The sequence below is a fragment of the Barbus barbus genome, assembly GCF_936440315.1.
Source record: "Barbus barbus genome assembly, chromosome: 20".
NCBI classification, from domain to species: domain Eukaryota; kingdom Metazoa; phylum Chordata; class Actinopteri; order Cypriniformes; family Cyprinidae; genus Barbus; species Barbus barbus.
Window position 1 is genome coordinate 6,062,856 of NC_136748.1, and position 27,852 is coordinate 6,090,707.

Genomic DNA, 27,852 nt, shown 5'->3' on the forward strand with positions numbered 1-27,852 from the left:
AATAAATCACTGTACACCCTGTACTTGTGGTGTCATATGCCCAGGACTAATTCTGCCTCAAAAGCAGCTGCTCATTTATTTTGATAATTTAAAATATTTATATTGCATATTAAGAACAATAATGTTTGAGCAATAGGCCTATTTCACAATATGGCGGCCGAGAACGGAAGTAGGGAAGCGGTAGTTCCGGTCGCGCCGCTGCCCGTTACGATCATAGACATAATAGAGATTATGTCTATGGTTACGATCGTTTCATTCATTCATTCATTCATTCATTGCCACAATGGAGTGCGAACTCGTTTTCTCAGTCATTAATCAGTTTACCAACACTAAGAATTGCAGATGTTGTCCGTTTTGTTGGTAGATTGCAGGAAGATGTGAGGCGATCAAAACTGGACAAAGGTTATACATTTTTTTTATGAACAATTTGTTTTTTATTACCAAGGTATGTATTATGTTAGACAGCCATGGTAGCTAATTTCCGAATTATCAATGTTTTTTTATGAATTAATTGGTTTATTATTAATAAAAAAAAAACGTCCTGTTAATAACTGTTTGTGTGTTTGGACACTTCAGTGTCAAACATTATTTTAGGATAAGTAGTAATTAGGGGCAGGTGCTATAGATCGTTAAGAAAGCATGAGAAACCCCATCGGCTTGAGGTAAATACATTCAGGATTTAGCTAATAATTGTTTATAATGCATTAAGTGTCTCACTATCAATAGATCAAGTCTAGCACAGCACCTGCAGTTAGGATTAAGTTTACATAGAATGTGATACTGTATATAGTACTGCATACATACGTGTGTGTGTGTGTATACACACGCACTCACACACACATTATACACAAAAAGTGTTATACTGAGCAAAGTGTACACCCTAAATATGTGTTAAATATATGAAATACAAGTCTTTCACTTTTTTATAGATCACACTTGAAACCAGCACACCACCTCAACTGACTGCATATACATGCTCGTGTGCTGCTGGAAGATGTTTGTGCAACCATCTGGTTGCACTACTCTACCAGACAGCACATTTTAGTGCGCTAGGCACCAAGAATGTTCCAGCTGCCCTTGTATCCACAAGCAAGCAGCAGGCCTGGCATAGGCCCCGCACCCAGGTAAAATGAATAAGAAAACTACTGATAATTAAAAAAGTTTTTATTTGACAACAGATAACAATAAATAAAGCAGTAATAAGTCAGCATTACTAAATAAATATTATATATACATACATATATAAATTTTAAGTGCATAATGTGCAAATCAGACTACAATCCGAAACACTTGCTGGCCGGATCATTAAAGGTGCGCCCCAGACCAAAGCAATGCGTAGAGGAGTTGAACTTGAGCCAGAGGTTCTTCGCCGCTATGCTGAGACTTTCAGTGTTAATGTACTTCCATGCGGTCTCATCATCCACCCTGAAGCTCCACACCTTGGTGCTAGTCCAGATGGCAAGGTGGTTGACCCAAATGAAGACCCTCCCTATGGCCTGGTAGAAGTAAAGTGCCCTGATGTGAAAGACATAGGAGCAGCATCACACACTGAGTTTGTTGGGGGCCAAGCCAAACTAAGGAAATCACACACCTACCGCTGGCAAGTCCAGGGTCAGCTGATGGTCACTGACTTAGCTTGGTGTGATCTGGTGACAAATACCAGGGGTGACTTCACTGTGGAGAGAGTATGGAGAGATGATGATCTTATCAAAGAAATCAAGGCTAAAGCTGATTAATTCTACTTTGGCACATACATTCACGTTTTGCTAGGGAGAAAATAGGCAGGAAGTGCTGCTTAACCAATGATGTTTCTATTATTCACCGTTATATAGTTATTTAGTTTGCAAGAAAAAAAAAAAATTGTCATTCATAGTTCATTTAAGGTTTAACAGCAGTAGACTTTAGGATTTTTTTATAACATTAAATTTAGAGTAAGATTTATGATAAAGATTGAAGAACATTGAAAATATGTGGTTGAAACTTACTTTTCCCAAGTCAATGACAGTCCAGCTCAATGTGTTGAACACGGAAAGATTCTGTTGCAAGAGAGTTAGGTTAAAGGAGAGTTAGTTTGTGTTAAAATTGAATGAAATCATTTTGTTTTTCCAAAAAAACAAACAAAATAAATCTTAATTTCCAACATTTAATGCAGCAAAAAATTATTGACCTTTTTCTGTTTCAAATGACATAAACAATGTAACTTAAAATCCTGTCTGAAATGGGTAACAAAACATCCAACTTACCAGACGATAGACCACAGTGTCACAAAGTAGGCTAGGTTAGGAGAACCTGCTTCTGTTATATGAAACAAAGATAATGTCTGTTATCAAATGTGTGTAGGTGATCTATTAATGCTACTTAATACTTGGCCATAATAAATAAGACTGACAAAAATACAAGATAAACAGAAAATGAAAATTAGAGAAATTACTTACCCTTGCTAGGGATGAGGTTGACTTAAGATTCTTAAGATACATTTTTTTCACTGTTGATGAGATCAGAAAAGTTACTACAGTTACACATTTTATATTTATTTTGTTTAAAGTACAGAAGTACATTAAGGTACTAAACTGCTGAAATTATGTAGTGAAGAGTCTGTACCTGATCTTGTGATGATCGATGTTACTGGCTGGTGAGCAGGAGGAGGTGATGGCCGATGTTACTGGCTGGTGAGCAGGAGGAGGTGATGGCCAATGTTACTGGCTGGTGAGCAGGAGGAGGTGATGGCCAATGCTACTGGCTGGTGAGCAGGAGGAGGTGATGGGCGATGTTACTGGCTGGTGAGCAGGAGGAGGTGATGGCCAATGTTACTGGCTGGTGAGCAGGAGGAGGTGATGGCCAATGTTACTGGCTGGTGAGCAGGAGGAGGTGATGGCCAATGTTACTGGCTGGTGAGCAGGAGGAGGTGATGGGCTGATGTTACTGGCTGGTGAGCAGGAGGAGGTGATGGCCTGATGTTACTGGCTGGTGAGCAGGAGGAGGTGATGGCCTGATGTTACTGGCTGGTGAGCAGGAGGAGGTGATGGCCAATGTTACTGGCTGGTGAGCAGGAGGAGGTGATGGCCTGATGTTACTGGCTGGTGAGCAGGAGGAGGTGATGGCCTGATGTTACTGGCTGGTGAGCAGGAGGAGGTGATGGCCAATGTTACTGGCTGGTGTTATGAGTCAGAAAGTTGTGAGAAGAGAAGACACAGGACACCTGATTTGGCTGCAATGAGCGAAAGACACACACCATCTATCCAGCAAAGCTCGAGAGATGGTAAGGCTTGACACCAGTTCCTCCAACTCCTTTATTTTTTCCAATGCCTCATCAAGAGCACCTAATTAAAATGAAACAACATATATTTTTAATATTATGTCATGACAATTCATTATCAGAGTACATTTGTGATAAAAAAAAACAACAACAACTCTATCTAGTAATTAACCATTACAGGTTTATGCAATTATATTTAATGTAATACGTTTAACATCACTGTAAATTCTTTATTCACCCCAGTATTCTCACATGCCGTTATTATAGAGAACCAATGAGCTAATCCATAGAGAGCAGTATAAACAGGGGCTGACAAGAATAAAAATAACAATTTTAACTAGCAGCACACTGCGTAAATAATTATACAACACATTCACTAACTAGCTAACAACATGCTACACTCACCCCGAGGAGGGCGGCTGTTGTAATCATGCTCCTTCACCGGCGCCGTAGCAACATTCTCCATTTCAGCATTTTCTTCCTCCTGCTCACCAATGACACCTCTTTTTGTCGTCCGTGTCTGGCGTGATTTAACGTCTCCCCAGTCGTTCCACGAAAACCTGGAAGGCACAGCCTGCGAAGATATTTACGCCCGGACTGTGGATGGACGCGGACTTCATCCTCCGTGAAGTGCATAGCACACACGAAAGTCACTGTAAATGCCGCCCTCCCCCGTCTCTTCGTATTGCCCAAATCCAGCAGTTTTTCATATTTTCATCATTGGGAAAACTATGAAACGATAAATACGGTTGTTTATTCTTCGAGTTGAAACACAAAGGTACGCTACAAGATTTACTACTTTTAGTCTCCGCCATTGTTCTGGAAGCGGTTTTACCGGAAAAGAGTTTTCCCTACTTCCGGCTTGCTGACGTCACGTTGTGAAATAGGCCTATAATGATCATAGCTATGATCATTGCTAAATGCATGGCTCGTTCCAAGATGGTCTTGACTAAGACACTACAGTGACTTTATATAAATGCAGTTGCCTGCTTTTATATTAATTGTGTCCAAATTAAAATTTGCAACATAGAAATGCTGTGCATGCTGCTGCTGAGAAATATTTTGATGACTGAATGCCTATGGAAGCTGCCGCTACTGCACAAAGAGTCTGACTGCTGTGAGCTCCATTAATTAGGCATATAAGTAGCTAGGCGAATGCCTATTTTGCTCTAACACGGTGTCTACACCAGACGCGAGCGGCACAACATGACAAAGTAAATAGACCTGTTACGTGCCACAAATTCGGTCTATGAACTTCCATTCACTCACCACAAGAGGTCACTCGCTCATCACATTGACTACACTAACTGTTGCACATCACCCCCGGACTACAATTCCCATCATCCATTGCACTGACGACACACAGCTGATTCCCATCACATGCCTTACTTAGGCCATGGACTTCCTCAATCAGATCACTGAGTATTCTAGCATTTAGCACTCTCCTAGTGTTAGCTGCCTTACCGAGCCATTCTGTGTTTCTGTTTAGTCTCAAGTATTTTTCTGCGTTTATCACTTACCTAGTGATAGCTGCTTTACTGAGTCTAGTTTCCAGTTCTAGTTAGTCTTGTCTTTTCGTGTTGCCTTGTTTCCTGATTCCTGCCTTTTCTTGCCGTTCAGACTCTGTTTGTACCTCATTTGGATTATTGCTCATGTTATTGGACTACCCCTCTTCTCAAGCCCTCTGGATATTGTTCACCGCTCAAAGACCCACGCTTGCCCTAGGATTACTCTTTGTCTTGCCTGTGTTATACCTGTTTGCTGATGTTCTGACCCTGCCTGTATTTTTGACAATGTCTTGGAATAAAGCATGCAAATTGATCCTCACGTCTCGTTCGTCCCGCAACATTACGATAGGTAAAACTCCGCAATGTATGCAGTGTGATACGGCCAACGAAACAAACTTCTGCTACTGCTTTTATTGATAATATTCAGTAACATTTCAATACTGAGTTGAAGTGCATACTGTTGCTGTTAATGATATTGACAATGTTGTAATAGGAATTTACTGTGCGAGCGGTTGCAGTTGTAATATTTAATCAGCGTTTGCGAAAACATAATCTAATGCTGCTGCAGGAAAACGCTTAATGAGAAACTTTGCACATTTGGATTCATATTCTGCTGTTCTGTAGCCAAGGATTTGCAGGTCTTGTCTTTTTCTCCTACAAATGACTTGCAGGCCCCTGTTCGTCATTGTACTAAATTAGTTTTAATCGTTTAACCACCACAGCGTCTTGTCTCCATTGGCAACGCACACGATTCGTGTCGAATGCAAGTGACGTCGCAGGTAGCGGAAAGTGCAAGCGGCGATTGCAAGTGACATTGTAATTTAGTTTCTTGTCTTCACCACCTGGCTACAGTTATAAAATGTTGAGAGATTCAAACAAAAAAATAGTAAATAGAACAAAATAAAAAAATAAAAAAGACTGCAAGTGACGTCACTCGCGGAAGCGCAAGTGTCTGAGAGTGCAAGTCTGCAGCCAGACCCTATTGACAATAATACGTTTATAATGTATGATCGCTCTTTGGTTCATATTTAAGAAACTACTTTTAAAAAGTCGTTATTATTACAGCAAAAATTAGTTTTTGTTCCATTAATACTTTTGTGAGGCTGAATTCAGTGAGGTTGAAAAATAAACAGTGCTTATCATCGGTGCTATAGTTTTGCTGTAAGCTATTCAACAAAAGCTGCATCAAAAAGCAGCGTGCTCACTGGCAGTCCAGGGCCGTTTTTCCCAATAACGATTGATCTTAGTGCTTAAGAGCGTTTTCTGAGTCATTTTATGAACATTCCTTATTGTTACACGTACGTTTCCCAAAAAATGCACTTTAACACAATCGCACGTAGCCGTGCTTTAAATGCTACTTAGGAGTCGCTATCCGTTGGTCAAGTGCTGAAATGTCAATTTATAGAATGGCTCGTATTTGAAGTAAATGCTAGTTTATTGAAATGTTAACCTAATGCTGCGTTCCAGACAGCTCGGATAATATAATATAATATAATATAATATAATTTACATTTAGTCATTTAACAGACACTTTAATCCTAAACGATTTACAAATGAGGACAATAGAAGAAATCAAAACCAACAAAAGAGCTTAACATGCAAGTGATATGACAAGTCTAGGTTAGCCTAACGCAGTACACATAGCAAGGTTTTATTTTATTTATTTTTTAAAGAAAACGAGTAAATAGAATATAGAAAAAAGTAACCTAGTGTTTTTTTTATTTATTATTATTGTTTTTTTTATTTATTTATAAGAAACAAGTAGATAGATTATAAAAAAGAAAGCCAGTGTTAGTTTTTCAAGAAAAGCTAGCAGTTAGAGAATAAATATGCAATTGATAGAGGGTCTAGTGTGTGTGTGTATGTGTGTGTGTGTGTGTGTGTGTGAGTTTGTGTGTGTTTTTGTTTGTTTGTTTGTTTGCTTTTTATAAAAAGAAGACAGATAGATCAAATGGAATTAGAATAGAGTGCTAGAGTATATAATATAATATAAGTATAATAAGTATATAAGTGATAAGTAAAATATTAATCTACTATATATAATAATATTATATAATATATTATATACATATAGTACATTAATATTATATTTGTAGATTAATATTATTCTATATAGTAGCCTATATAATACGTTATTTCCGGGTCCAATACATGGCTGGTTTTCGTCATTGATAGATTTTTTATTTTTAGTTTATCCCTATTTTTCCCAGTCTTTGAAGCGTATTTCCTACATTATTTCTTTTATTCGTTTTTTTTCAGTCATTTAATTTATAAATGACTGAAAATGATTAAAGCTATTTTTAATTATTTCATTTATAAATTCATTTAAAAAAAAAAAAAGAGTAATAAAGTGCAATAAAGTACTGTCAAAAGTTTTAATTATAATCACATTGCACTTGAATAAACTTAAAGGTGTAATCTGCCGACTGTCCTGCAGGTGACCTCATAACTCTTCTTACGATGCACATAGGGATTTAGGATTACTCCAGAGCATTTTCAAGTACTACTTAAGTTACGATGCTTTTGAGATACAGTCCGCAAATCTAAGATGATTCGTGCAATCGTTTTTAAGATCAATTTAAGATTACGATGCTTTTGGGAAACGCAGCCCAGTTCATTATGAAATACAATGAAAAAAAAAAAAAAGTAAATATATGTAATACAATATTGTGGCAATACGAAAACCCCTATTTTCTGTTTTAAACTTTCACATAGCACCTTTAGGTTATAATATCATTAAAAATTTTATGATTTCCAGATTTAGATTTTCAAAGATTTATTATAAAAACTGATAATTTTCCCCCAAAATGCAATAAATCCATGTTTTTTTTTAAAGAGCAACAAATCCATTGAATTAATATAAAAGTTATTTTTCGTATTGAAACTGTTGAAAATACACAACAAAGTTGATCCACATATGACAGCCTCTGAACTTGGTCATTAGCCTACTAATCTTATCCTACAGGCACTGGACTAAAAATAAGTAGGCTACATTCAATCAGTCGCTCCCTAAATGAATTCAACGAGTCATCTTGTTAATGCTATAAATTAATTACAACAATAAAAGAAAATCATGAACAAAAACATGAACAACAATATCACATAGACCACTGAAATTCCAAAATGACATTTCCCTTACATTCAACTTCCAAAAGTGCATTCATCTTTGCCATATTACATTCATTTGACTATACGCTGTGTTAACAAAAACATTAATGGCATTAATAAAAACACTTACACTGACAAGCTACGCAGTATCGCATTCCTAATCGAATGCGATTCATCTGCGATTATGAACTTGATATTGCATAGCTTCTCAGATGGCTACGGCTGTGTATTAAATGCCGCTCCACCTGAAAGTACGTGAAGGAGATTTACTGCTGATTACAGAACCTGACAAGATGCGCACGACAATCACATGCAATTTATCGGATGCAACACGCAATGGAAAAGGAAAGTTGGATTATCAAATTAATCCATCCATAGCCGAGTGATGGATAGCCATGATTTCAGCAACAGTTCAAATCCCGGATTGTTTTTTTATTTTTTTTATTAATACAAATAATATATAAAATGATTAATGCAGATGTGTGCATTCTGCAGTTTGCTGGTTTATGTTACCATTTTATTTCCTTTTTTCCAGATAAAGCATGTCCATTTTACATTGAGCAAGTGTGACTGAATTCAGTCCAGCTGGAGGAGGTTGGGGTTCGGGGGTAGTTAGCTTCATCATGGGGGGTTGACATAAATGTGTGAATCACTTGCTCGTTCATATGGAGTGTGTCTGATGAGCGTTTCAATCTTGCAGGCAAAGTGTCTGTTTTAGGATAAATGCCTCGTTTGGTTTGGCTTTTGCATGCAATGGCATACAGAGTATTGTATACAATATAATATGCAGTGTTGCTTGTTTTGTTTTGTTTTTTTCTCAGGAGATGTGGCGCCTCTGCGAGAGAGACACGCGTCTGACAGAGAGACAAAAACTTTTGTTCTTAATTTATATGCTACATTGTACTATTTTCACTTTTGCACTGTTTTAGTTGTACGCAGCAACGCTGCAGTCGTTTTGGCAATACAAATGTAAAAATATTGCAGCTATAAGAAACTGTCATGAGGCTTCATGTAGGCCTAATCATTTTTAGTTTCATTACTGGGCAATTCCAGCGTTATGGACTGACATTCGCAGTCAAAACCTGAAATATAAATTCTCACAGAAGGTGTATTAAAGGCTCCTGCAAGAGGGACTTTTAATTTGAAACTTTAGTTGTCGTAGTATTACGGAAGAGGTCAGCGTAGTTCATTGAGTTGCCGTTGTTTGCTGTGTTCGTGTGATCTGTCCGAGCCACTGGCTGAAAGCTAATTTGTTCGTGGTGATTGCTGCAGATTTAACATCAAGGTGTTAGTCACTGACCGCAAAGTGAGCCGATTTTATTTATATTTGTGTTAACAGTGATCGGAACAGTGTTATATGCATCTGTATCAGACAAACCTGCCCAGACATGTCCTGTAACAATCGTTCTGTATTATTCAGCCTGGTAATGTTACTTAACGTGTGATTATTCTTTAATTATCTGTATGTAAATCAGTGTTATGTGTTACAGTGTTTCTTAAAGATGTTTGAATGACGCAATGTTGTTCTGTTGAGCTGTTAAATTACCGAATGAGTGATGAGCGTTATGTTTATTTAAATGCTCATATGCGCCACCATTCTATCCATATATGGGAGCTGTATGTTAAGTGACAAATTATCACTCATGGCTTGTAGTTCTCTGTGAAAGACCTTCTTTCCCTTCATTTAACCGTATGTTTCGTAGAGAAATATCACTGATGTGAATTGGGAATACTTTGGCTTCATTATGTAACAGTGAATGTTTACTGTTGTTTATATAATTTAGTTTATTAATTTTCTTTATTGTACGTAGATTTGCAGATTATCTTCACCTTTTATTGTACATCTGTGGCCCTACCTGGTGGGAAGTCGTGGCCTAATGGTTAGAGAGTCAGACTTGTAATCCGAAGGTTGCGGGTTCGAGTCTATGGCCGGCAGGAATTGTAGGTGGGGGGAGTGAATGTCCAGCGCTCTCTCCACCCTCAATACCACGACTGAGGTGCCCTTGAGCAAGGCACCGAACCCCCAACTGCTCCCCGGGTGCCGCAGCATAAATGGCTGCCCACTGCTCCGGGTGTGTGTTCACGGTGTGTGTGTGTTCACTGCTGTGTGTGTGCACTATGGATGGGTTAAATGCAGAGCACAAATTCCGAGTATGGGTCACCATACTTGGCTGAATGTCACTTCACTTCACTTTTTTTTACCTTTCTCTGCCAATACACCATCTAAAGATGATCACCTGTCTCCTCATTATTGGTGCTCTGACCGGCACCCAGGGGGGTTTACTCATCAACTACCCAATCAGAACCTAACTCTCTCCAACAACGTGGTCCTTCGAGCCAGATGAGTATTCCCTTCTGACATAATGGATCCTGATGAGGAGTTGGTTCGAGGGGCTCGCCTAAACGCCATACTCGTCCTCCTGCTTACCTACAGCAGTATGAAGTACAGTATACCCGAGCGAGATCTGTTGCTGAGTGTGATGTCCCTCACTCTTGGGAGGCACCTGTCCTCCGAACTCCTCCCCCATCCTTCCAGCCATACACCACTCCCCCCTGGTGGTGACCTGGTCTGTTCTAATGGCTCACGGATCATGTCCTCAGGTTATCAGCCTTCACAGCATGCTGAATGCCATCAGCCATCATTCCCCTCACCTCAAGTAGCTGGTTTCATTACCTCTGCACACGACAGCGAGCTACAGCACCTGCGTCATGAACATGCACAACTAATGCAGACTCATCAGGCTTTCCAGGCAGACCTGAAGGAGCTGAGAGAAGTCCGTGCTGAAGTCAGAGAATGGCTCAGTTCCTTCGAGCTGACTTTAGTCAAGCCAGAGGCCAGAATCTCTCACCAGCCCAGCGTTGCAGTTATCCAATCCTCCTGTGAGGCGGTATGAATCCACACCTTTAGCGGATGATGGAAAATTTGCTCAACTTCCTACACCGCCATGGCCTCAGCCTGACCTTGACTTGAGGAACCAGGTGGGTGACCTTGCACTGTCGGACATGCGTGCCACTATCTACCAACCTGTGGTGTCAGAGACTAGAAAGTATTCCTTTGTGTTCCCGGCTAGTGAAACACGCCCTCCTCCGCCTTATGCTCCTGACACTTGTGGGCTCCTCCCACCTCCTACCCCTAAAAAGCTTCGAGAATTACTCACATCTGCGGCCATCCCCTTACCTACCAACAGCACGACCGTACCTGTTTCTCCACGATTCAGTTCGGTATCGGCTCATTCGAATCCTACAGTCTTTGCACCGAAGGCAGAGCCCGGCCTACGTCCTGTAGCACCTTATTCTGGATCTTAAAATGTATACAGGGGACCTTCTCCTTCTATTCCTAAATTCAGCCGGCCTGATCCTGGTGAGTTTGCTCATCTCCGGATAGCTCTGAAGAACCTGCTTCCTCCCGACGGTACTGAACTTTTAAAATATCAGATCTTAGTGGATCACCTTAAGTTTGAGGAGGCTAGAATGATAGCGGATGCTTACCTGAACTCACCTACCCCATTCACTGATACGATGGCAGCGCTTCATGATAAATTTGGCCAACAGAATCAGCTAGCCTTAAGGAAGATTGTCAGTGTCCTTGAGAGCCCTGACATAAAATGAGGTGATATCCCAGGCATTGCCGTGAGGTAGGAGGATCCTAGGCATGTGTGAACTGCAGCTGGCGTGCCCCGGCCACCCCATCGAACAGGCTCGGTTGGGGTTATGAGATGGGGCTGATCAGAGCCGGTGAGAAGTAAAGTGAGAGGTGGTTCTATGTCGATAATTGCCTGCAGAGGCCGCCTACTGCAGATGAGGCTCTTGATTGATCGACTACGGAATATCCTTTCTGGAGCTGGATTCGACATTCTCCAGTGGGCCTGCTATGATCCTACTGTGCTAAGTCATCTACCATCCGATGCCCGAGCTGCGAGTGTGGAGCTGTGGTTGACATGAGAAATCAGACGTCCCTTAATCGACGCTAGATCTGAGCTGGAACTGGCAGACAGACACTTTGTCCTACAAACACCGACCTGTGATTTACAGATCACACAACACCTTTAAACAGATGAGAATTGACAAAATAACTGAGGATAACTAAGGGTTTAAAGTCAAGTCAAGCCACCTTTATTTATATAGTGCTTTTAACAATACAGATTGTGTAAAAGCAACTTTCCAATATCAAATATGTATATAAATACATAGGGGGATGATTACCAGAAGAGAAACAGGTGCATGGAACTAATTAGAAATCAAGGAGACGAAATAGAGCAAAACAGAACATATAAACTCAACCAAAGAACATAATCAAACAATCCAAACAAATAATGTATTTATTATAATTTTTTTCTTTTTTCAAATCAGATCTCAACAGTAACAATGATCAGACCTGTGTTCCTGTCTTGTGTTGTGTTTTGTTCCCCATGTGCTCCCGTGACGCAGTTTCTCCCTCCATGTCCTTATTTGGTCCTTCCTGTTTCCTGTTCCAATTTAGTTCCATTTGTTTCAGCTGTGTTTGAGTAATTAGCTAGTTTACTCCCCAGTACTTAAGCCCTGTGATTCCAGCATCCGGTGTTAAATGTCATATTGTGTCTCCTGCGTTCTCCATGTTTCCTGGTTTTGATTTCCATTAAAGACTGTGTGAATTGTATCTCCAGAGTCTCCTCATCTCCTCGTTCCCGTGCTCCTTGTGAATATCGTGACAGAGCACTGGACCGAAAAAGTAAGTGGCGCCCCTTCTCCCCATTTGTGTTTTCCTCTCTTTTTTTAAGTCTTTTTGTCTTCCACTGTTTTTCCTCTTGCAGCATGGAATTCGCCTCTCGCTTCTCCGACCTAGCTAGCAGAGATATGCCATTGGCTCCTGTCTGCCGTTCTGCTGAGAGGTTTGCGATTTGTAGCTTTGCTTTTCTGCTGAATTTTACTATATATCTCTGTTGTTTAAAGTTATAAAATATAACTTAATTCCCTCCATATTTCTGATATTATCTATCAAACTAATCTGACTAATTTGATAATTTGCTTTTAAGCTAAAACCGTGTGTGCAACGCGTGTGCCATGTGTTCGCATTCGTTAGCCGGTTAGCTTGTCACTCCGTTTCATCTCTCTCTCGCTCCGTTTGAACTCACGAGTTCATCAAACAACAGTGGTAAGTAAATTACTCCCCTATCACAGTGAGTAATGGCTTCTCCTTCTCTTGTGATTTGCACTTCATGTCACATGTACAGTTTATCTCTCTCTGTTGGCAACGAGGGATTGCCATGTGATAAATGCAGGGATCTAGTTAGGCTGATAGAAGATTTTAGATCTAGAGACACGCATCCAAACTTTAGTTGAGGACAGTAAGAATGTGAGGGCTGTAGATACTGCTTTGGATGCGACTAGCTCAGGGAGTCCTGTACATTGTTTAGTTCCGGTAGAGCCCGTGCAGCAGGGCAACTGGGTGACAGCCTAGTCGCAGGCCAAAACATCATTCTTCTGTTCCGATCAAAACATCAAACCGGTTCTCCCCACTCAGTGACGCACCCATTGAGAAACCTGATGAAAGTGCTCTAGTTATTGGCGATTCTTCTATTGTACGGAACGTGAAAATGGCGACACCAGCCACCATAATCCATTGTTACATCAAATTGAGCCAGAGCACCTGACATCTTGGCAAATTTAAAAATGCTGGCTAATGCTAAACATAACTTCAGTAAGATTGTTATTCACGTCAGCGCTAAAGATGTTCGACTTCGCCAGTTGGAGATCACTAAAAATAACGTTAAAGAGGTGTGTGTGACCCTGGAAGTACGATGTCAGACACTGTAATATGCTCTGGTTCGCTCCCTGCTTACCGGGGTGACGAGATTCATAGCAGACTGCTGTCACTCAATGGCTGGATGTCTAAGTGGTGCCCGCAGAATAACATAGGTTTCATAGACAATTGGACAAGTTTTTGGGGCAGACCTGACTTGTTGAAAAGAGATGGTTTTCATCCCTCCTGGGGTGGTGCCACTCTTCTCTCTAGAAATATGGCACATAGTCTTAGAGTTCGTACTTGACTAACTGGGGCCCAGGTCAGGAAGCAGACAGACTGGCTAAACCGACCGTCTGCTAGCCGCTTCACGTCACAGAAGTCAGTTAATTTTCTGCACATAGAGACTCCTTCACCTAGATATGTTTAGCACATTTGCCGTTGCTAGGAAACGCTTTTTGTTTACTGTGTTGAGAGTTGCTGAAGTCGCGTTTGGTCTCGTACTGTATCGCGTATCTTGTCCGTGTGTGCACTTGGTTGGCCATTTTTAGTTGATTAACAGGAAAGTGGGTTCAAGCGCCAGCAGAAGGCAGTGTAATGAAATAGTCTTTAAGGGAAGCAGTCTGTCAGCCGAAGTTTAAAATCAGCTCGTAAGTGTATTTACTTGTCTCAGTGTTTAGCGCATTTGCCGCTGCTAGGAAACGCTTTTTGTTTACTGTGTTGAAAGTTGCTGAAATCGCGTTTGGTCTCGTACTGTATCGCGTATCCATTTTTAGTTGATTAACAGGAAAGTGGGTCCAGCTGAATTGAAATGGTGATTTGTTGGATTGGTATAAAAAAGGTTATTATACCGCGTCAGCGGTCGCTGGCAGTCGTCGTGTGAAGCCCTCTTAGTGTGAAGACCGAAGAGTGTAAAGACCATCAACTCTACCGTGCGACTCCACTGGGCAGGGACACCGGCAAGGGATAGAAGATACTTTTTATTTTAGTTTTTCCATTTATTTGTATGGATGGATGTTATATGCATGTCAATTTTATTTAATTTCTTTATTTTCTTAAATATGTAGGTATTAGTATTGCAGATAAAGTCTTAACTGTTGGCTTTTTTTTTTTTTTTTTTTTTATATCCATGTCGATAATGAAAAAGATGCATTAGGATCAGCATTCATAGACATTCTGAACTCTATTGGGGTTCATGTTTCAACAACACGTTTCTGGACCTACTCATTGTCGAAATCATACTCTAGATTTAATACTGTCACATGGAATTGATGTTAATGGTGTTGAAATTCTACAGCAAAGCGATGACATCTCAGATCATTATCTAGTCTTGTGTAAACTCCATGTAACAAGGAGTAGAATTTACAATTTTAGCTATAAGTATGGTAGAACCATCACTTCTACCACAAAAGACTGCTTTGTAGATAATCTTCCTGATTTATCTAAATTCCTCAGCATATCCAACAGAGCAGAAAAACTTGATGTAACAGAAACTATGGACTCTCTCTTTTCTAGCACTTTAGATCCAGTTGCTCCTCTACGCTTAAGGAAGATCAAAGAAAACAGTCCAACACCGTGGTATAATGAGCACACTCGCACCCTAAAGAGAGCAGCCTGGAAAATGGAGCGCAGCTGGACGAAAACTAAACTAGAGGTATTCCGTCTAAACTACTAAAAGAGCTGCTTCCAGCAGTCATAGATCCTCTTTTGGCTATTATTAATTCATCATTGTCATTAGGATATGTCCCCAAAACCTTCAAATTGGCTGTAATTAAGCCTCTCATTAAACCATGATCCCAAAGATCTAGTTAATTACAGACCGATCTCAAATCTACCTTTTCTGTCAAAGATACTAGAAAAGGTAGTATCCTCACAATTATATTCCTTAGAGAAAAATGGTATGTGTGAGGAATTCCAGTCAGGATTTAGACCGTATCATATTACTGAGACTGCTCTCATTAGAGTTACAAAGGACCTGCTTCTATCATCTGGTCGTGGTTGTATCTCTTTATTAATGCTACTGGATCTTATCGATGCATTCGACACTATCGGCCACAACATTCTTTTGAATAGACTAGAACACTTTGTTGGCATCAGTGGAAGTGCCTTAGCATGGTTCAAATCGTTCTTATCAGACCGCCATCAATTTCTAGCAGGGAATGAAGAGGCATCATATCGATTACAAGTGCAGTATGGAGTACCTCAAGGCTCAGTACTAGGGCCATTACTTTTCACGCTTTACATGTTACCCTTGGGAGATATTTTCAGAAGACATGGTGTTAGCTTTCACTGTTGTGCTGATGATACTCTGCTCTATATTTCTTCGCGGCACGGTGAAACACCAAATTGAGAAACTAACGGAATGCGTAGTCGATATAATAAACTGGATGACGAGTAACTTCTTACTGCTAAATTCTGAAAAAAGAGGTGTTAATTATCGGACCTAAAAACCCCACATGTAATAACCTAGAACACTATCTAACACTTGACGGCTGCTCTGTCATTTCTTCTTCATCAGTTAGGATCCTACGTGTGCTGTTTGATGGCAATCTTTAATTTGAAAGCCATGTTTCTAGCATCTGTAAAACTGTTTTTTCCATCTCAAAAACATATCTAAATTGTGACCTATGCTCTCAACGTCAAATGCAGAAATGCTAATTCATGCGTTCATGACCTCAAGGTTAGACTATTGTAATGCTTTATTGGGTGGTTGTTCTGCACGATTGATCAACAAACTACAGCTGGTCCAAAATGCGGCAGCTAGAGTTCTTACTAGAACCAGGAAGTATGACCATATTAGCCCGGTTGTGTCAACACTGCGTTGGCTCCCTATCAAACAATGTATAGATTTTAAAATCTTAACTACTTATAAAGCCCTGAATGGCTTGGCTCCTCAGTAGGAGCTCTTATCACTTAATTTCCAGTGATATCGTCGACTTGATTGCAAAGACACTATTTGAACTGAGCTGGACGATGACATCACTGAATTCAATAATAAAATGCCTTTAACTGAAAATCTTTTTTTAATCTTTTCATTTTACATTATTGACACGATTTTCTTTTTTTTTATTTATTTTTTTTATTTTTATATATTTTGCAGTTGCTTTGACGCAATTTACATTGTTAAAAGTGCTATATAAATAAAGGTGACTTGACATTATAGTGCTTCATGTCCGCTGCATTCTCAAAACTCTGGCCATTTGATAATACCTATAATATCAAAATCAACTGCAGGTGGCAGATCCTTTTCCTATTTGGCACCCAAACTCTGGAACAATCTACCAAACACTGTCCGGGAAGCAGACACTCTCTGTCAGTTTAAATCTAGATTAAAGACACATTTCTTTAACCTGGTTTACACACAACACACTAATACACTTCTATTATTCAAATCCGTTAAAGGATTGTTAGGCTGCATTAATTAGATCAACCGGGAACACTCCCCATAACACTCGTTACATCATAAGAAGAATGGCATCTACATTAATATTTGTGTCACGAACTCAGCCTCTGTGGCTCCCTCTGATCACCACCAGAGGGAACCCTCACCTGAGTATTATCATTTGGACTTCATTTCCCATCACACCCCGTACCTGAGACTGATTACCTGCACAGGTGTTCGCCATTGACTGGTCTATTTAATCTGCTCCACCCTTGCTCTCATTGCAAAGTCTTGTTCTTGCCATGCAGACATTTCTGAGCGTTCATCCCTTGTTTGATTTCCTGTTGCCGACCTGGACTGTTTACCCGTTTATGAAAGAAGTCTGCCTGCCTAATCTGACTCTGCCTGCCTTGCTGATCTGTTTTGTTGGCTGTCTGCCGCCTGCCCAGATCTCTAGCCCGAACTCTGTTTATGATTCTGCTCTGCCTACGTGGTACCTGACGCCTGTGATTGACTTATGCTTTTATGACCATTCTTGTGTGATAAAGCTGCACATGGATCTTAAAGACACTGCCTCCTTGTTACAATTTGTCTTTCTTTCTTATTCTGTTTCTCTGTCCGTGTCCGGATCAGATGGTGGATCGGTGCTGGGAGATGATGTCTCCCTGATCGTCGGCGGAGGCTAGGACACCTGGATGAGCCCCGGGGTCATATCCCCAGTGATGACCTCGACTTAACCTGTTAACCTTCGCCCCCATTGTGGGCCTCACACACACATATATAAAAAATGTAGAAGAAAAAAGTTTTTTTTATGGATAAAGCAGATCGCTAAATTACGCCCCGCTCAGATGACAGCTGTGTCATAGCCTGCGTCACGCTTTCAGGAGGGAGCGCCAAATTCAAATCTATATTCCGCTTTTCTGAGACTTTTTTTTTTTTTTTTTTTTTTCTCATTCTGTTTGTAAAACCGTATGCTATAGCACCGTGTTTTTTTTACCACCAAGACGCTGTTTTTGAGCATAATTTATTCCATAACGGACGCGAACGATAACTCTCCCGAAGAAATGAAACGTAAACAGAGGAATATTCATCCTTATTACAACGTTATTGTTTCGCTGGACTAAAAGTGCTCGCTGGATGTTCTGTGGACCCTTACATCTCTAACTAAACTGTAATAATGAGCCACAAACGCGTCCACTGCTGAAATCCCAATGAATCTGGTACGTACGGCTTTCTTATTCTGCCTGTTTTGATGTGTACTGCTTACACAAATGTAGCAAATACATTCATTATAAGCTTTCCATCGGAAAACAGCGATCTGTTGTCGATGCTTGAGGCTTAGACCTTCAGAATGATATATAGTTTGTCAAGATTAATGATATTCTTTCACGTTAAATTCATTCATAAACATTAAACTAGTGGGGAAAAAAACGCTTCAGTGCGCTGTCGCTCTGGTAAACGTTAACCGGTTAAATGCAATAAAAATAAAAGAAAATGACAAAATATAAAATACCAAACTACATAATACTATTATTGTTAGAAATTACAACAATATAAAATAGAAATATAATACATTTAAAAGTTTAATTAAAACAATAAATAATTAAATAAACAATCTCCTGGCCAGAGGAGAACTGGCCCCCCCAACTGAGCCTGGTTTCTCCCAAGGTTTTTTTTTTTTTTTTTTTTTTTTCTCCATTCTATCACAGAGTGAGTTTTGGTTCCTTGCCGCTGTCGCCTCTGGCTTGCTCAGTTGGGGACACTTAATTTCTAGTGATTTATCGTCAATTTGTTTTCGCAGATACTAAACTGAGCTAGACAATGACATCTCTGAATTCAGTAATGAAATGCCTTGTATAGAAATAAGATTAAACACTCAATCAGTCATTATTGACACTCTATCCTCCAATTTGATACTGTTAAGTGCTTTGACACAATCTGTATTGTTAAAAGCTCTATATAAATAAAGGTGACTTGACTTGTGGAGTATGCCTGGGAGTTCTGCGGGCTGGCCAAGATGACAGCGTTGGATGACGTCCCATCAATTCTCTGTTCTGGATCGGGGCCAATTACCATTGCCCCATGGACCTCCCAGACACCACTGGACTGTGTTGGAGGGAAGGTATCTTCCGGTGCCTGGCCCGATCCAGGACCAGCCCGCCGGCCGTTTCCCGGGCAAGCCCGCCAGCTGCGCCGTTGTCAAGCCCTAAGCCAACAGCAGCTATATCCCTCACCACGAACCAAAAGAGGATCCTGAGGAGGTAAAGGCTGTTGGCTCCAGGCCCAGAGTTCGCTCCAGTGTCGGCTCTAGCCCCTGAACCGAGTCGAGAGAGGACTCTAGACCCCAAGTTTAACCCTGAGTGGGCACCAGTTCCTGAGTTAAGCCCAGAGAGGGCTCCGGTCCCCGGATCCAGCCCAGACAGGGCTCCTGCCCCCATACCAAGCCCAGAGAGGGTTCCTGCTCCGACGCCTGGCCCATGGAGGGCCTCTAAACCTGAGATTTCCTCCAAGTATTTTTTTTTTCTTGGGGGGCTATATGGCTCTGGCCGGAGAGGCCGGGCCGTTAGCCAAGACGACGGAGGCTGCTCTGCCATGGCTCCCTAGTCTGCCTGCTCTGCCATGGCCCCCCGGACTACCTGCTCCGCCATGGCTCCCCGGTCTGTCTGCTTCACCTTGGGTCCTGCCCTAGAGCGCCCACATTGGTAATGTCAGACCTGTGTTCCTGTCTTGTTGTGTTTTGCTCCCCGTGACCCAGTTTCTCCCTCCATGTCCTTATTTGGTCCTTCCTATTTCTTGTTCCCATTTAGTTCCATTTGTTTCAGCTGTGTTTGAGTAATTATCTAGTTTACTCCCCAGTACTAAGCCCTGTGTTTCCTTGTCTCCGGTGTTAAACTTCATATCGTGTTTCTCCATGTTCCCTGGTATTGATGTTCATTAAAGACTGTGTGAATTGTATCTCCTCATTCCCATGCTCCTTGTGAAAGTCGTAACCCATACGAATTAAGGAGTTTACTTTAAATAGTTTTATTATTAGAGGGTCATCTTTCTGGCCCTAGAAGAGGGGAATGATCAACTAATAATCAGATAACAAGAAGGACAAGGTCAAAACATTAGACAGGGAAGCACATGGAACTTAGAAATAAATATAATAGAAGCTATGTGCTGATACCTAACAAGAGCACATGACCAATGAAACAAGATCATCAGCCATATGCTCACAACAAAAGATCAAACATGGGCCCTGGCACTTAACCAAAACCAAGAAAGGCTAAGTGCCAGGATCCAGACACCATGCCCCACAGGCACGGCAAACCACGTTAATGTTCAAGCAAATGTAGTTTTCATTCACAAATTAAATTACTGAGATTAAATGTATGACCTCTGACACAAAAATGCTGATTTCATGATTGCTAAAGTAAGTTTTCAGTGGAAAATTCCTTTACACATTTGCCTGCCACTGTGTGACTGTAAATGGAAATCCTAGTCACTGGGTTTGCATGAATGAAATCTTCCAGCCCCAAAGCTGACATAGCTTGGGCTATTGACACTGCAATCAATCTTTGAATAAATAGTGAACCCCTGCTTTTGACCCATTCCAACTGAAAGCTGGTTTAAAGTTGTTATTGTAAATAATAAAAAAAGATATATTAATCTAAATATTATAGCAACAACATGCAATACATGGGTAAATGCTTTTTTTTTTTTTTTTTTGGTGCAACACCGTTCATTTCCTCTGACCATCATGTTTTGATGGTATTAGTTTTTTTTTATAGCGCATGGTCTCAATGTGTCCCCTTGTGGTGTGTGCTCAATGGGTAATTTAATTTACAATATGCCACTATGGTGACAAATTGAATTGGAAATTGGTTTGCAGTGAAGGTTCTTGATGCGCTGAATATTGATAGAGTAAATTTTAAAGAATGAAAGCAAAAAAGAGTTTTCAATTTAAAGGTCCCCACCATGGACCAAAATAGGGAGCTATAGTAAATAGGGGCAATAGGGATGGTGCAATTGATTTTTATTTGCACAATACACAATATTGTTTCAAAGCAGCTTTACAGTTTGATTATTATGATCTGCATTATTACCTTGATATAAAATTACTCTCATGCTGCAAGAGTTTGGTCATCCTGATAGTTAGTTTTTATTATTATTATTATCAGGGAGCTGCTAGAAAGATTTTCTATAATTTATTAGTCCTTTAGTGAGTAAACGGGTGACTATGGCAAGAAATAAAATAAAATAAATCTTAGATGAAACATTTATTTGAAAATAATGAAAAAATTGCAAATGTAAGTGTCACACATTGTACATTTTAAGATGTGTTCCCTTTACTTCCAAAAACTGTACATTCAACAGTATTTTACTGTAAAATTACATGAAATGTTCCATTAGATATGTTAGTTTTTTCACCTTATACAGTAAGGGAAAATCCTGAAAATCCAATTAACAGGTTTTTGCCATACCATTTTTACAGTCTTTTACCACTAAAAGTACCGTTTTTTGTTGTTATTGCTGTTGTTGTTTTTTACAGTGTAGGGATTGCATGATCACATGTATACCTTGAATACAATATAAGTTGCTTTGGCTAAAAGTGCCTGCAAAATGCACTAATATAAATGATAGAACATGTGTTGATATTAAATTTGCATAAGTGAAACAGAATCTTGATGAAGACTAATTCAATAAAATATGAATGAAAATGAAAATGAAATATTAAAAATTGTGACTTCAACACATTTACAACAACAAATTGGTTAACAGAAAACACTGAATAAGTGGAGCAATTGAACTTTAAATGTAACCCCCCCCCCCCCCCCCCCCAAAAAAAAAAAAAACACTGTCTTCAGTGAACCGAGTCATCATCTCTGACTATAAATTCATGACTGCACACTCATTGGTGTTTCCATAATGTCAGTTGTACATGTCGGTTATAAAATAATCATTCAATGTCAATGTATTCAATGAATTATAGAAGGTTAAAGGTGGTACACTTTTCCTGTAACCCACCAGCACATTTTGTCTAGCACATTCAGCCAAAGTAACGTCTATACATATTACAAGAAAATGTTATTCTTAGCATTATAATCTGTTACCTGCAGTATCAAATAAAACAGGTCCTGTCACAACAATATTTGTTTACATTTATAGAACAACCTAGAAATAATAGAAATTCATAAAATCATAATGTCAAAGGGCTTATACCTTCCTTGATGAGGGAGTTCTCCTTTGAGGTTTGGCCACAATCACCAGTGTCAAACTGCATCAGCAGAACTTATTTCATAATTTGAAGAAACAGTGTTCCTTTAATTCAAAACCATTTATTGTATATGACAATGTACAGTGCAATCAAGCCTTATTGGCCCAATTTACCTGGATTCACACTACATACTTGGAACTCCTGCAATCCGTAATATATCCTTGTATGTTACACAGCAGACATTCTTTCAGTGTGATGCTCAACACACAACTGCAGTTGCTGTAGACATAGGATGTATGAACAGTACTTGGTTAGAGTGTGTATTGTCAGTTGGCCCTAAATAGAGTCTTGCACGCAGATTTAATGTTAGCATTTGGGGTTAACCATATCAATAGGTTGCTTGATTGTTTTCTTTCAGGAATCAGGATCTGTATTATGTGGTATAATGATGTAACGTTGTCGATATTTATCAGTTTATTTTAGATTTACATATTACAAGTATATTAAGTATCAAAACTTAAATGTTTTGCTTGAAAAGTATTTGACAGCTAATGCATGCCTATGTTGGTGCAGCAAAAACTATTGTGGCATTTGTACAAACCTTTACTTACCACAAAACAAAAATTAACTATAGAAAATCCCTTTAAAAAGATAGACCTCCCCTTAAAGTCACTGTATAACTCACACACGAACAAAAATACCATCAAAATGATTATGAACTGGTGTTTTAGTTTGATATCACTGAAATATATTGATTCAGAGAGATCTGAGAAATATGTAATATTACCAATGTATGCAATAACGGTGTTATATAATAAATAAACTAATTCTTTCACTGTTGTGAGTTTAACAGGCCTGGTGTTTTGTGGTGTGACAGCAATTAATTTTAAGTGAACTAAGCGAGATTTTGAAGCTAAACACTGCCAGTCAGACAAGTGATTCTCAAATGTCATTATTGTCAAATCAAAACAATCAAAACATTTAGCTCAGTTTTTAGAAGAAACTATTATTTGAATTTTATCGATAAAATTTTAAGGAAACTTTAACCATTGAGTATTTAACTTAATAATTAACCATATATTGTTTAATGATGAGTAGATACAGCATTATTCATACACCAGACACCCTCCTGTTTTTCGTACCACTGTTAAATTCATTTTTCATGTTTCATCCCCTTTCAGTCCTTTTTCTGGCTGTTCTTTGGACTCCTCCACTTGTGTTTGTGCATTCTGCCTTCCTCTCAAGTAAGCATTCAGACTCTCCAGTAAATCAATGGAGTAATTGATCAGAAGAGCGAGCCAAGCCAGGCCAAAGAAAATCCAGGCTGCCATCAGACAACTGTACCACTCTGGGTAGGTTATTGCTGGGTTGTGATCTGGCAGGAAAAACAGTGATGTAAAGATATTGTTATCAGGGTTGGGATGATGTAATTTGAATCAAAATTAGATTTGAAAATTGATGTAATGCAATGTCAAGATGATAAATTTACAAAATTCGAGTTTATAGAAATGCAACACAGTCGCAATAGAGGAATTTGATTGATCCAACATAAGTTTTGCATAAAAACAAATCATGACTACAACATTTTTGACTCAGTGTGCCTATTTACTGTATGCCTATTACAACATGCCATATATCATTTATTTAAATATATTATTAAATGCTATGCATGTAACATTAATTTCTTTGAATCTATTTCTACTGGCTTTAAACCATTTTAAAATTTGAATTACAATTCTGCATCTTATTTGCTACCTCAATTCAGTATTCAAATTCAGGATAATTCAAAATCAATTTTGAATGACACCCAACCCAAGCGGTGATGTCACTTCCTGACTAGAATAATTAGATATAAGAATAATTACAAAATGTGAAGAACTTTCAGAGGATTAACAGTAAAACAAAGCTAAATAGCCCATATTTAATAACCAGGGTGTGAACATATAAGCATCATAATAAAGGTACATGCTAAAAGTTGAAGTATAAATAGTTTGTTCATTTTTGTAGGTGTAGTCTCCTACCTGCAACATAATCTCCGAATCCAATAGTGCTGAGTGTTATGAAGCAGTAATAAATGGCTTCAGCGTAACTCCATCCCTCATACTCTTTAAAAAGCAGCATAGGAACCATAAAGTACAGAAATGCTGAGCTCACAAAAGATATACTGTGAACGGATATTCGTACACATTTCTGTAGGAAGGAACAGAATCATGGGTACAGTGTGTTTACACATAAAGGTCAACCATATTAATTTCTAGTATTATTGCTTATCACATTTATTTATTGATTCATTCATTCATTCATTCAATCTTTCATTCATCATCTTTATTGCTGACTGTAAAAAAAAAAGTTAAATGCTCACCCCTCTATCAATTTTTTTCTCCAGAAAATTGCAAAAATTCATTTCAATGGCCAGCATGTATTTTCCAACTCTATTTAAGATCACTACATTCAGGGGAATGCCAAAAAGTGCAAACAACACACAGAAGATTTGACCAGCTGTCGTCAGTGGAATTGTATTCCCATAGCCTGTAAAAAGATGAAAAATCTATATAATCTCTACCCATCTGTATAGATGCCACACAATAAACTGGACTGTCAAATTCAGTGTGTTAAGTGTTTCATCCCTCACCAATAGTTGTGACCACAGTTGCCGCAAACACAGATGAGCTGGTAAATTTCCAGAAACCATCTGCGGTGTCATTGCTGTCTGGACTCAAGCCACTCAGGGAAGCAGCTTTTATCATCTTTAAAACGGTAAGGACAAGCAATAAGTACTTATTTGTCATATATGAAATCACAATAAAAACAGTGAGTAGAGGTGAATGACATTGAACAGTTGTGTTCTGTTAACAAAATTCTGTTAAAAATTATAACAAATCTATCACAGTCAAGTATTATTATTATTATTATTATTATCTACTTAAGCAGAACACATTCTTTTTCACAAAAAGGCCATTTCACTTAAAAACAATCTAAATAATTATGTAAGCAATTTCAACAATAGACCAACAAAGAGAATTCTTTGTAAAAGAGATTCCCAAAAAGGAAATCCAATTATAAATTATTGATCTTGTTTAACAACTTCAAACTGGTTTAGGTTTCTTGATTGGTGGTCTTGATTATTTTCTGCACAAATTTTCATGTTAAATACTTTTTTTTTTTAACCAAAAGCAGTTCATTTGAATGAAAATGGCTTCATAAATATGCACTGAAATGATTAAATAGATAGATGTACAAATACGTAAAAATAAATAAATAAAAAATCCAAACATTCCCTCACTAACCCTACCTAACACTGATACTGTTGTTAATGAGGAATAAATAAATTTGTGCAACAAATCATACCTGTGCTAGTTCTCGGAGCCCATTCTGACCCACACATGGGTACTTCTCAAGTAGTTTTATTCTTTTCTCTTTCAGGAGATCAATCTGTTGCAACACATACCATCCTTCTAGTTTCCAGAAGATCAGCCCTCCAACAAGGACATAGGCTACATAAACAATTCCAAGGATCAGCATAGAAGGGAACCGAGACATGCTGAGAAACTGGCATAACTTTCCAGAAAACATGGGAAGCATGGTTCCTTTGGTCGCCTGGCTCACTTGTCTGCCGATGCAGCTGCAGGATGGTGCTACTGGGTGTGGATTTACTCTGTTTTTGTGACAGGCAAATCACTCCCTTGTGTAATAAATGCCAGAATGAGACCTTATGACCTGGCATGCAAATGTTGATTGAAGGAGAGCAGGAGCCACAGTGAGTGAGGAGTTAAAAAGGGGGGTTGAAGTGGTTAGAAGCTACAGTCAGTACTCTCTGCCAGTGGTTTCATGTTCTTGTACAAAAACTTATCTTTTACATTTAAAGTTTTTATTTATTTATTATTTTTGAACACAAATCAATTAGTTTAAAGACTATAAGCACACACCAAAAAGAGGAAATTCATCTGATTGTCTATACGTCTCGTCATCGGTTCATCACAGTAATATGTTTACTTTAGGCAGGGATGGGCAGTATTTCAAATACAAAATACATTAGATATTTTTCAAAGGTATTTAAATACAAAATAGTAAAAAATATCTGTATTTTGTATTTAAATACATTTAATCGTAGTATTTTTGTATTTTCAAAATACATAAAATACTTTTTGCCAATCAACCTCTTTATTAGACTGCTTGTTTCCTGTATCAACTAGTTTAGACATGCCACTTTCATGCATGTGAGCTGCAGCTGTATGACTACATCTAGAATTGGGTAATGACATTTTCTGGATTCCTACAAGGAAATAAGGAATAATACTGCCTTCGTGTGCTATCAAAATCTCCTATTTCTAATTTCAGAAGTCCTGATTACAAGCATGTTGCATTCAAGGAATCATGGAGAACACCAGGTTTCCTTGGAAAATCTTATTAAAGACAAAATCATAGATATTTAAGATATTTAATTTTGAATAAAATGTAGCATCCCATTTGTTGACAACTATATCATCATTCACAGTGCTATCTTTACAGGTAGCTTGTTGATGATTCTGGATTTTCAGTCAAATGCATGCTGTTTTGCCATGCATAAACCATACAAAATGCTTGAAATGGTTATTGCATGACTTTAACATTAACAATAAGGTGATCTTGCTTTTGTGGGAAAATAAGCATACCTGTCCCAGCAGGTAAAAAAGAGCACTAGCAAGGGGAACATAGCATTATCACTAGTCAGTCTTGTTGATCGGATTTTGGTTTTATCAACTAGCTAGTCAAATGTGTTCATGTCAGTCTTTTGTCCCTGCGTCTTGTGTTTCCCTCCCTCTTGTGCCCATAATTGGTTAGTTTCCTGTTCCTGTCCTTGTTGTGTTAATTTGTATCCAGCTGTGTTTTATTATCTCGTTTTCCCCTTGCATTTAAGCCCTGTGTTTCCCCGAGTCTAGCGTCTGCTGTTAATCGTCATGTTTTATGTCCTCCTCTGTTGCATTCCATGGTGATTGTGAAATTAAAGAGATTCTATTTGAAAAATCTCTGTGCTTCCTCGATCCTTGCTCCAAGCTAAACGTGACACAACAGCAGACCAAACAAGATGACAGCGGCTGAAGACAAGCTTTGGTGTCTGTGGCAGGGTGGTCGGGAGTTGGAAAGGTATGTTGAAGAGTTTCTTGAGCTCACCAAGCAGGTGAGGAGGATCGACGCCACGCTTGGTGTCTATTTTTGGCTGGATGATGATGTTATCAGCCGCGATCTTCCCATGTCCAGTTTTTCCCTGATCGAGTTGATTTAATCATGTCCTCTATGTAATGGTGTAAGGTCCACGAATTTGGTCCAAGGATGGTATCCAATCGTGGGTGAAGGTTTCCTGCGTGTTCTGTCTTTTCAGCGTGCAAAGCTATTAAATCTAGATTAAGTTCAAATCTGACTCCATTTTATGAACTAATCTGACTCCATTTTATTATGACCTCGAATTTAGATTGAAAGCAAATTGGTTGTTTGTCTGTCTCTAATTATTCTTCTGACATTTGATTATTCTAGTTAATTCTTTACTTTATATTTACTCGTTAATTCGGAATCTATGTCACTCAGGGTGTATCACGCAGGTCGTTGTACGTGTACCCCACAATCACAAACTCTCCAGTCTGATCATTAGTCAGAGGTTATGATTAACTATTTAATAGGTTGGCCATGCTTACCATTATTTAA

The 27,852-nt window shown here is 39.0% G+C and overlaps 1 protein-coding gene and 1 long non-coding RNA gene across 2 annotated transcripts; both read right to left on the minus strand.

Annotated features, from left to right (window-relative positions):
* Nucleotides 1-1,147: 1,147 nt before the first annotated feature.
* Nucleotides 1,148-4,129, minus strand: LOC306886205. Its single transcript, XR_013785611.1, has 7 exons — nt 3,662-4,129; nt 2,602-3,320; nt 2,436-2,485; nt 2,244-2,295; nt 1,986-2,036; nt 1,596-1,674; nt 1,148-1,515 (listed from the first exon to the last, which is right to left on the minus strand). It is a non-coding gene; the product is annotated as an uncharacterized lncRNA (long non-coding RNA).
* A 17,095-nt stretch (nt 4,130-21,224) lies between these two features.
* LOC306886246 (potassium channel subfamily K member 17-like) lies at nt 21,225-25,830 on the minus strand. The gene is made up of 5 exons (XM_079443198.1): nt 25,522-25,830; nt 24,806-24,920; nt 24,536-24,702; nt 24,195-24,363; nt 21,225-23,548 (listed from the first exon to the last, which is right to left on the minus strand). Exons 1-5 carry the CDS (start codon nt 25,753-25,755, stop codon nt 23,334-23,336), a joined length of 900 nt encoding a protein of 299 aa, XP_079299324.1. The 5' UTR covers nt 25,756-25,830; the 3' UTR covers nt 21,225-23,333.
* Between the last annotated feature and the right edge of the window lie 2,022 nt (nt 25,831-27,852).

Coding starts and splice junctions, on each gene's coding strand:
- LOC306886246 (XM_079443198.1), bottom strand. CDS start 25,755: ATGCTTCCCATGTTTTCTGGAAAGTTATGCCAGTTTCTCAGCATGTCT. Junction 24,703..24,805: donor AACTGTGGTCACAACTATTG/GTGAGGGATGAA, acceptor ATCTTTTTACAG/GCTATGGGAATACAATTCCA. Junction 23,549..24,194: donor ATTCGGAGATTATGTTGCAG/GTAGGAGACTAC, acceptor TTTTCCTGCCAG/ATCACAACCCAGCAATAACC.